The 10650-nt window shown below is 38.3% G+C and overlaps 1 protein-coding gene across 1 annotated transcript; it reads left to right on the top strand.

The window, feature by feature from the left end:
* Positions 1-466: 466 nt before the first annotated feature.
* On the top strand, positions 467-5931 carry LOC134204921 (uncharacterized). The gene is made up of 4 exons (XM_062679727.1): positions 467-652; positions 992-1427; positions 1551-2857; positions 5361-5931. The coding sequence occupies exons 3-4, from the start codon at positions 1552-1554 to the stop codon at positions 5405-5407; spliced, it is 1353 nt and encodes a 450-aa protein (XP_062535711.1). The 5' UTR covers positions 467-652; positions 992-1427; position 1551; the 3' UTR covers positions 5408-5931.
* Positions 5932-10650: the final 4719 nt, after the last annotated feature.

Here is a 10650-nt window from a genome sequence, read left to right as displayed (position 1 = left end):
AACATCCCTAATGGGGAAAGGTGTAAAGGGGAGGCTTTGCATGTACATTAGAGTGATTCAAATTTTGACTTTTTCGCTCCCCTATCCTTAAGCGATTGTTTTTGCTATTTTAATAGTCCTCCCAAATTTTTAGCTGATTTGGATGTAATTGGGTTGTGCACGTGCCGTTTGAAGGTTATATGAAAATTACTATGAGAATTGCCACTTATGTAAAAGATCGTTTAGTGAAGCAGCCCAGAATCTATTTGAATATATTTAACGCATCGCCATCATAGAATAGATCCTAAGCTGAAAGTCAGTTGTTGTTGCTGTTGTGTTAGGGCACGTTCTGAGCGAGGTTCGGAGAGAGCCTATCGCTGAAGATAGGAAAAGGGAATATAAAAGCTGTGCCTATGAACAGATCTGAAATAAAGATGAGTTAACTTTTGTACACCTTACTAGTCTGACGTGTTTACTTCTTCTTAAAGATTGAAACCCAATTATAGTTTTATACGGTGTCTATTTAGTCCTTTGGTATCCACCTCGTTATAATCCTCTTTGTAGTTATTACAGTTGGCGACGAGAAAAGTACGAAAAAGTGCAATTTCGAGACAGTTATTCACTCAAGTTCAATAATTGGAAAATATTTCGCCCTACATTCCCAGAGTTCAGCGTAAGTGAATTTTCCCTGGGAAGAGCTAGGAGATTTGCGCTGGAAAATAGCGTCATTTTGTAGTGCGAACGTTCGTTTTATTGTGTGATCTTTTGTTCCTCGTTTTCATTGTTAGACTAAAAAGCGTTTAGTGACTGCAGACAAAATAAAAAAAAACGAGTGAAAGTGTGTTATGCATTGATTGATTGTTTTTGCAGTTAGCAATTATCTAATCGAACGAATTTTTAAAAATTTCTAGAGATTTTTTTTGGTTTGAAGCATTTTAGCCTTTTTATGCTGGTGTAGTTTGTTTCATTTCTATATCTTACACCATTTTGTTTCTCTTTTATCTCCGTGCAGTTACTCCTTTTGAGAGGCCATTGCGAGAGTGAGTTCACCGTTCATCGATTTCATCGATCGCACACACACGACAGCCGAAGTAATCTCACGTCTCCCGCGGTGCCGGTGGCGCGAAGTGGTGTGCGGCATATACAGCAATTGAGTAACCTACAGTGTTTACACCAGACAGTGACAGACCACTGTTTATCACTACTACTACAAAGCGGCAGCCTGTGCAGTGCAGTATAGTTGCTTGGATTGTGCTGTGTAGAAAAGTGCATCCATTGTTCGTTCGGGCTGGACCGACTTGCCTCAATAGATCAGCTGTTTGCGACGACCAAGCTGAGTTGGTGCTTTTATATTGTGAGAGGTTGACTTTTGCCACGGGTGTTCTCTTGAACGTTATTTTGGTTGCCGCCGCAGAATTCTTTGAAGGTGAAGTACTACAGTGTTCAAGGTACGTGACTTTATTTTTGCTAGTTTTGGTATTTCTTGTATTGTGACCAAATTTTGAAGAAGTGTGATATTTTATTAGTTGAATTTATTTCGTGTTTTCGATTTGTTTTTATTTTTAATAAAGAATGTCGGTGTCTACAACCATCGTGCCATACCTGCCAAATTCAATTCCATTCGCGCAATACGTTGAACAGCTCGAATATGTATTTCTGAATAACAATGTCCCGGAAGAACGCTACAAAACATCATTTTTAGCCGTGTGTGGCGTTACGGTATTTTCTGAAATCAAAAAACTTTTTCCCGGTCAGGACGTAAAAACCCTATCTTACCAGCAGATTACGGAACAACTTAAAAAGCGATTTGACAAATGTGATTCGGAAGTGATTAATAGTTACAAGTTTTGGAGCAGAAGGCAGAGTAGGAACGAAAAATCGGAAGATTTCGTGATAGCGGTAAAGGTTTTGGCTGAACAATGTGGGTTCGGTACCTTTAAAGATAGGGCTATACGGGATCTTTTGGTAATAGGTGTTTATAACCGCGAGATTCAAAAGCGTTTGTGTGACGAAGACGATTTAACTGCTGCTAGGGCGGAGAAACTTATTTTAAATCATGAAATTTCTAACATACGAACAAGTGTTTTGAAGGATGACGATGATCATACTTCCATAGTCGCTCGTTTAGGTAGAAAGGAAGTTCGTTCTTGCTCTAAACAAAGGTATCGCGGTAGAAGTAAAAGCGGTAATCGCAGCGTTTCGTTTTCGCCCAGGCATAAATTTGGAAGATATGGGGACCGGAGGTATGATTCAGAAAAACCGACGTATTTGTGCTCTTTTTGTAAAAGGAAAGGCCACACACGGAAGTTTTGTTATAAGTTGCATGGTAGAGAGCAGTTTCAGGCGGATGTCAAATTCTTAGGATCTCCAAAAAAGATCGTTGGTACTAGCACAAAAGGAAGCGGAAATTTTAAGAGACCGGTATATACAGACGAGGAAGACGAAGAGGACTTGCCCTGTATGATGATTTCCTCTATCAATCGCATAAATGAAGCTTGCCATGTAAAGGTTTTTGTTGAGAAGAGCGTTTTAATGATGGAGATTGACTGTGGCTCGGCAGAGACCGTTATTTCTGAAGAACTATTTTTGAGGAATTTTGAGCATAGTAAGCTCTCATCTTGTAACAAGAAATTGGCAGTGATTGACGGCAAGAGATTAAAGGTTCTTGGGAAAATTAGCGTCTCGGTTCAGCTGAAAGGCAAAAAGCAGCAGCTTTTCATGATTGTGCTTCGATGTGACAACGATTTTATACCATTGATGGGCCGCACCTGGTTGGATTGTTTTTATGCTGGATGGCGGGACATTTTTTCGAATCCGAGGATTAAAGACGAAGGCATTTATAAGCTCGAAGAAGAAAGCGTGATCGAAGAGTTGAAAAGTAAGTTTTCAACTGTATTTGATGGGGATTTTTCAACTCCAATAGTTGGGTATGAAGGAGATCTTGTTTTGAAAGAAGATAAGCCTATTTTTAGAAAAGCATATGGGGTACCGCTAAGACTGCGAGACAAAGTCAATGAGCATTTAGATTCCTTAGAGAGAGACGGGGTAAGTACACAGGTAGAAACCAGCGAATGGGCCTCACCGGTGGTAATTGTGATGAAGAAGGATCAAAACATCCGTTTAGTGATCGATTACAAGGTTTCAATAAACAAGGTCATAATTCCAAATACCTATCCATTACCTGTTGCACAGGACATTTTTGCCTCTAAAGGTTTTTTGGATCTAAAGGATCTAAAGTTTTTTGCTCACTTGATTTAGCTGGTGCTTATACGCAGCTTTTATTATCGCCAGCCTCTAAAAAGTTTATGGTAATAAACACAATTAAGGGTTTATATGTTTACAACCGTCTGCCACAAGGAGCATCATCAAGTGCATCCATTTTTCAAAAAGTTATGGACCAAGTCCTTCAAGGCCTGGAAAACGTGTCTTGTTATCTGGACGATGTTTTGATTGCGGGAACTGATTGGGAGGATTGTAAAAGAAAACTTTACCTAGTACTGGAGAGATTGGAAAGAGCTAATTTAAAGGTTAATTTGAAAAGTGCCAGTTTTTGTGACAGAATTGCCATTTTGGGGCACATTTTGACGGATAAAGGATTATCCCGTGCCCGCAGAAAATCGAAACTATTCGGGAAGCAAAAGCGCCGCGAAATGTATCAGAGCTCAAGGCATTCTTGGGTTTATTGAATTATTATGGCAAATTTATCCCCAATCTTTCTTCCCGCATCAAGTGCCTTTATGGTCTTTTAAAGAAACATGTGAGATATACTTGGACGGACGAGTGTGAACAAACTTTTGAGGATTGCAAGAAATTTCTTCTTCGGCCTTGCTTGTTGGAGTATTTTGATCCCAAGAAGCCAATAGTTGTTACCACAGATGCCTCGAGTTATGGACTAGGAGGGGTGATATCACATATCGTAGGTGAAGAGGAACGCCCTATTTGCTTTACATCTTTCAGCCTAAATGATGCCCAACAAAAGTACCCCATCTTACATTTGGAAGCTTTAGCGGTTGTTTGTGCAGTTAAGAAATTTCATAAATTTCTTTTTGGGATGAAGTTTGTAATTTACACTGATCACAAACCATTAATCGGAATTTTTGGCAAGGAGGGCAAAAATCAAATTTCAGTAACGCGGCTGCAACGTTATGTTATCGAACTTTCTATTCATGATTATGAAATCATATACCGACCTTCTTCCAGAATGGCAAATGCAGATTTTTGCTCACGTTTTCCCCTTGCACAGCCTGTTCCGAAAGTATTGGATCGTGAATATGTAAAAAGTTTAAATTTTACAGAAAACTTTCCCCTTGACTATAAACAAATTACTAAAAAGACCGTACGAGATGAGTTTTTGGTGAAAATTACGGCATATATTAGGCAAGGCTGGCCAGATCGCATGGATAGAAGGTTCAGGGATGTTTACTCTCACCACCAGGAATTAGAGGAAGTAGAGGGATGCGTGTTATTTCAGGACCGTGTCATCATTCCAGTCAATTTAAAGTCAAATGCGTTGGAACTGCTGCATAGGAACCATAGCGGCATAAACAAAATGAAGCAACTGGCCCGCAGAACGATGTATTGGTTCGGGATGAATAGGGATGTGGAGGAGTACGTTGGATGCTGCAGGATATGCAATCAAATGACCCCAGTTACGAGACCAGCAGCATATTCTCAATGGATCCCGACCAACAAACCGTTTAGCAGAGTGCATGCAGATTTTTTTCATCTGGACCACAAAACATTTCTGGTGATTGTAGACAGTTACACAAAGTGGATTGAGCTGGAATACATGAGAACTAGTACGGATAGTAAAAATGTGATTAAGGTTTTCCTCAATGTATTTGCCAGGAACGGATTGCCTGATGTGTTGGTCACAGACGGTGGACCACCATTTAATTCCAAGGAGTTCGTTGAATTTTTCGAAAAGCAAGGGGTGTATGTGATGAAAAGTCCGCCTTATCACCCGGAAAGCAACGGGCAGGCAGAACGCATGGTTCGATTAGTGAAGGATGTTTTTAAGAAATTTTTATTAGACCCGGAGATGAAGAAGCTCGAAACAGATTTACAAGTTTCATATTTCCTTTTAAATTATAGAAACACTTGTCAAGAGGATGGGGCCATTTCCATCCGAAAAACTCCTTTCATACAAACCCAAGACACTATTGGATTTGATCAATCCCAAAACTAATAACAAACACAATTTAAAAGCAAGGCATGATGACTCTTCACCCGTTATCTCTACAATTACTGACAATTTCAACGACCAGTTCGTTAATCTCAAAAGCGGTGACCTGATCTATTACAAAAACGCTAATAAAAGTGACATCAGACGATGGTTACCAGCAAAGTATATTAAACGAATTTCTCCAACTGTTTTTCAGATATCGCTCGGAGGAAGGTTGATTGCGGCACACAAACGACAGATTAAAATTTCCGACGATCATAGCCGCAAATCCGTTCCACGCTTCGTGTTAAGCGGAGAAAATGAGCATATTAATTCAAGAAAGCGAAGGAGAGAAGTCGATAATGAAGATGACGGATGCACATCCGATCAAGAGCCTGATTTTTATGGATTCCCGGCGGAATCGTTTATTTTTAGAGAAGATTCTCCGATCGGAGATCAAATAGATAGGCATGAAATTAATCAGGATACCAAGCAAATTAGAAAATCCAGTCGAAATTCTAAAAAAAAACGTAAAGGTGATTTTTATTATTATTATTAAGTTTATATAATCATTAAGGACCATTCGAAATGTTTATCAGGGTCTGATTTCGAAGTTTATTTTAACATTGATATTGTTTCATTCTTAAAGGAAGGAGGAGTTGTTGTGTTAGGGCACGTTCTGAGCGAGGTTCGGAGAGAGCCCATCGCTGAAGAGAGGAAAAGGGAATATAAAAGCTGTGCCTATGAACAGATCTGAAATAAAGATGAGTTAACTTTTGTACACCTTACTAGCCTGACGTGTTTACTTTTTCTTAAAGATTGAAACCCAATTATAGTTTTATACGGTGTCTATTTAGTCCTTTGGTATCCACCTCGTTATAATCCTCTTTGTAGTTATTACAGTTGCGAAGCAATCTGACTTTTGTTAGCAAAACTATAAAGAAAACAGAAATGCTCATTATTGATATTGATGTTATTCTTTCACGTGTTAAATTGAATTTCCCACAATTCAGTATTTCCCTAATAACTTTTGTTGCCAGCATCAAATCGTTTAGCAACAACGACGATATTTTCCCTTGTTAAATTTTCTATGTTGCTAACGTATTCATACATTTTTAGAGCTTAATGGGCAATGATGGGGAACGGTTTTTCACAAAAGTTACTGTTTTCATAGTAATTTTCATACAAACTTCAAACTGCATGTGCTCAGTCAAATTACATCCAAATTAGCTAAAAATTTAGGACGATTATTAAAATGGCAAATGCTATCGTTTAAGCATAGGGGAGCAAAAAAGTCAAAATTTGAATCACTCTAATGTACATAGAAGTATAACTATTCTAATCGATTTTAGTGTAAGAAAAAGTTCAAAATAAAAAAATGTAAAAGCTATGAGATTTCCAATTTTTGGCTACCCCGAAACCCTTGTTGGGCTTGTTTTGGTTTTGGTCATATAATTGTTAATAGTGATAGTAGTAATAAATAAATAAATTTTCCCATGATGGAATTTCTTTCAATATGAAAAAATAAACTCTACGCTTGGTTCGCTTATTATAAAAAAATAAAGTTCATTTATTGTAACCAACATTAATCAACTTGTTGTTTGGGCGTTTATTGCACAGCGCGTACAGTAGTTCTCGTTGATTGCTACTAAATGGTTGGCATCAAATTCATAATAAATTTTAAAACTTGACCTAATATCTATTAATTGTCTACAAATTGCGAACGGTTGGTTGACGAACTTGCTTAATTTACGATTATTGTCACCTCTGAGATGGATAAAAACAATCAACGTGAAAACAAACGACAATTTTATTTTACATTTTTTGTTGCTAGATCGTTGTTCAAATTATTGTTCTGTTTCGTTGGCACTTTGAGCACATAAAGGTTTCACTTCAGAAATATGTAATCGGAATAGGAATATGCATTTTGGTACTTTGCTTGGGATAAATGTTTAAAACATTCCATTTTTAGAATACTTTACACGAAGTATACTTAAGAATACTCCACAAGAAGTTTCCATACGAGAATTTAAGAGTTAAGTTTCTTCCAATAGGTGGGTATTTGAATCAGTACGAAGAATATGGTCTGATGGACTTTCAACATTTTGGTGAATGTAATGATTGATGTAAATGTAAATTACGAGTTATGCAGACATATACATCTTACTTCTTGCAATTCTTATGTTTCTTTATAATCGAACTATCTGTCCCGGATATGAAGCGGAATTAAAATTCTTGAAAAACCCACATGATCGAAAATGATTTGTTTTAAACATTTAAATATAACAGATATCATATATCAGGATGCTTGATAGCAGATGAGCATAATGGCAATCATTACCAAATAAGTACTTCCGAAAAAACAATATCGTTTGGTAAACGAGCAAGTAATGGAACAAATCTATGACAACTGTTTTCGATTTGAAATCCTTGGGTAAGTAACGATTCGTTTGCTTCACTGTTGCGATTGGCATTATTGCTAGGATTAGGATTGAGCAAATGTTTTCCTTCGTTTTCAACTATATTTACAATTGGTTTAGAACTACAGAATTTATGCATTATTTAACAAAATAGTACAGTTTTAGTTGAATGCTATTCACTTTGCGTTTGCTTTGGCTAGCCGCCGTCAGAGGACAAGAAGCACCTTCGATTCGAGATTTGCGTTGGATGGTTTCCCTATAGAATATCTAAGTCTCCAAGTCTTTTCTAAGGTTTTCATTTCGCTATTTTTGTATCACTGTTGTAAGATTTACTGACGACTGACGGGGCTTCCGAAAGTTTTTTTTTATTTTGCACAAACATCATAATTTATTACACGATAACTTAAACATATTTCATAAATTAAGTTTAGCGAAGTTTTAATGCGAAATAAGTGGCAAATTTGCTTGCATTAGATTGCAGTGCTTTTGATCTTGTTTCCAATTGAATGCGACCCACTCCCAGACGGATGCCTAATACAGAATTTACATTCACTTGTCAATTTATAATGATCTAAAGGCTATATGGAACCCCTTAATTGTGTTTTATTGGCAAGCTTTATCATGACAGAGCAAAATAGCATTTTTGAAAATGCTAAAAACCGTTTAAAAATTCCGTTCTGAAATGCAAATAATGATGATACTATCTATTGTAGCGAGTCACCTGCCTATAGCAATGGCCGTATCTGAAAAACGATTTGATCATATTTATGTTGATCTTTTATATAAAAATATCAAATAATTTCATACTAGTTGACCCTGCAGACGTTTTCCTGCATAGTGACGAAAATGCACGTTGTGGATTGCCCATGCAAAATTTCCATACGAATCTTAATTTTCGTTCTTCATAATTTACTAACTTACTCGTGATTTTCACACGAGGAAATACCATATAAATCCGTCGGAAACTATAACAAACGTTTCTGCTGAAGGAATGAAGAAAACCAATCCAGGGTGCGGATACGAACATTCTATATGCTGAAGTACAGTCACCTCTGCACATCTCGATATTCTCAATCCAGTTGAAAATCGGAATTGGGGGATAGCGAAGTTGGATTTTTTCCACAATCCGTACGTTAAACCTAACTTCGGAAGTGGTGCGCTGTTTTCATATCCCGAAGCGCTATTCAGCGCACCACTTCCGAAGTTAGGTTTAACGTACGGATTGTGAGAAAACTCCAACTTCGCTAGCCCCCAATTTCGGGTTTCAACTGGATTGAGTATATTGAACGGACCATCGAGATAGGAAAAGATCGAGGAATGGAACGATAATTTCAATGGGTACTAGATCCATAAAAGCTCGTTGCTATGAAAAACGACAACAAAACAAATGTCATTTCTTTTTGTTGATGTGTTTGTTACTGTCCAAAGAAGGTCTAGTAGCCTAAGAATTTGTACATATCGACATAGGGAGAGTAAATCCTGAACAAAATATGATCAGAACCCAGATCAGATCAGAACACATCGAGATAGAGGGATATCGAGATAGGGAGGTTATCAAGATGTAGAAAGCCAACATGTATGTAGATTGAAAGGACCGAGGAAACTATCGATATAGGTAGAAATATCGAGATATAGAACATCGAGTTGTAGAGAGTCGACTGTAATAAAAACTAGATATCGAAGAGATAATATTTCGGCAATTGAACTGTTACATAAGTGAATAAAATAATATAATACGGAATACGTGATGGAAACTAGTTCTACTAAAAATCGTCGAAACGTGAACACGTGGTTATTTTGATACCAGGAGTTGGGTGTTACGACAGGATTAGACGCCGGGGTTCATTTCGCTCAAAAAGCGGCCAGCGAGACCTGAACCCTTTGAATTTCAATGTCTAGAGTATGTTGGAGCCAGCGTCTGCTCAAAAACATAATGTTTTTTTGTGCAAATCCTGAGGCGAAATCTGGTGTGGTTAAGCTCAAGGATAAAACAGTGAACTTTTTAAAAAAGATATGCTTTCTTGTGAAGTTGAATGAAAATGAGATGAAATATTTTTGTTTTGATCTGTTTATCGGTTTATTCTAATGTAGCACTTCAATTATCGGACCCTGTAGTATCCAGTACGTAAGTTGAGATTGCTCAGTTATTGTCTCGATTATTGTTACCGTTACCATCTGAGAACGTTTTTTCGAATGCACTCTTGAAACGTCAAGTTATTGATTACAGCAGTTTTATTTCGTCCGAGTGAAGCTGCATCGCGCGTTGGTTGTAGTAAAGCACGCGGTTTGAGGTAAGGTAACATGTGGAATTCTGAAGTGCGTTCGGTGAAGTGTTTCCGTTGCGAGAGCTAACATGGGGAGATGATTTTGAGATCGGTGGGATTCCACTCGGCATTCGATCAGCCTGAATGCTCGTCCTTTGAATCATCAATTCGTTGATGACGATCGAAGAATAGTAGGCCAATGTAAACACGGCACAGATCGTCTCTTGTAAATGTTGCAAAGAGGAAGTGTAAACTGGCATGTTTTGTGTTCAGTTCAAGAATCTGCTGGTTCAAAAAAAGCTATGCAAACGAAGCAAACTGGGCCACAACAACCACCGAAGAAGACGACGGTGTAAAACCCCAGAGCGCCAAATCTGTCACCTCATCATCGGTGAAAAATGCCTACGCTTTGCGCGGATTCGTCGACAGAATGAGAGAGTTGGACGACGGTTCAACACACGCCGACTGGAAGATGCCACGGTTGAAGAACTGGAGACTCGTGCTGCAGATATTCCGGAAAATGGCAGCGTGGAAGAGCAATGGAATCTAGGCGAACGGTGCACCCACAGAAAACACTAGATCACCGATGAGATCTGGAGGAAGCCAGAAAAGCATAGAGAAGTGAAAGCCGCGGTAGAGTGAAAAAAAAAATACCAGAAGAGCCAGAGTCTTAGCCCGTCAACAACACTCGGCTCTGGAGAAATGAAACGCTTATGTCGACGGGATAATCGAGCGTGGAAAGATTCTCTCACCGATGAAGGAGACATTTGCCTCCTAAACGATATCTCGCGACGGATCGGTGCCTGTGACCAGCTGAAACGCC

This window comes from Armigeres subalbatus, unplaced genomic scaffold (genome assembly GCF_024139115.2).
Source record: "Armigeres subalbatus isolate Guangzhou_Male unplaced genomic scaffold, GZ_Asu_2 Contig966, whole genome shotgun sequence".
NCBI classification, from domain to species: Eukaryota; Metazoa; Arthropoda; class Insecta; order Diptera; family Culicidae; genus Armigeres; species Armigeres subalbatus.
The sequence above is the reverse complement of the archived record's forward strand: the minus strand, read 5'-3'. Positions and strand labels throughout refer to the sequence as shown.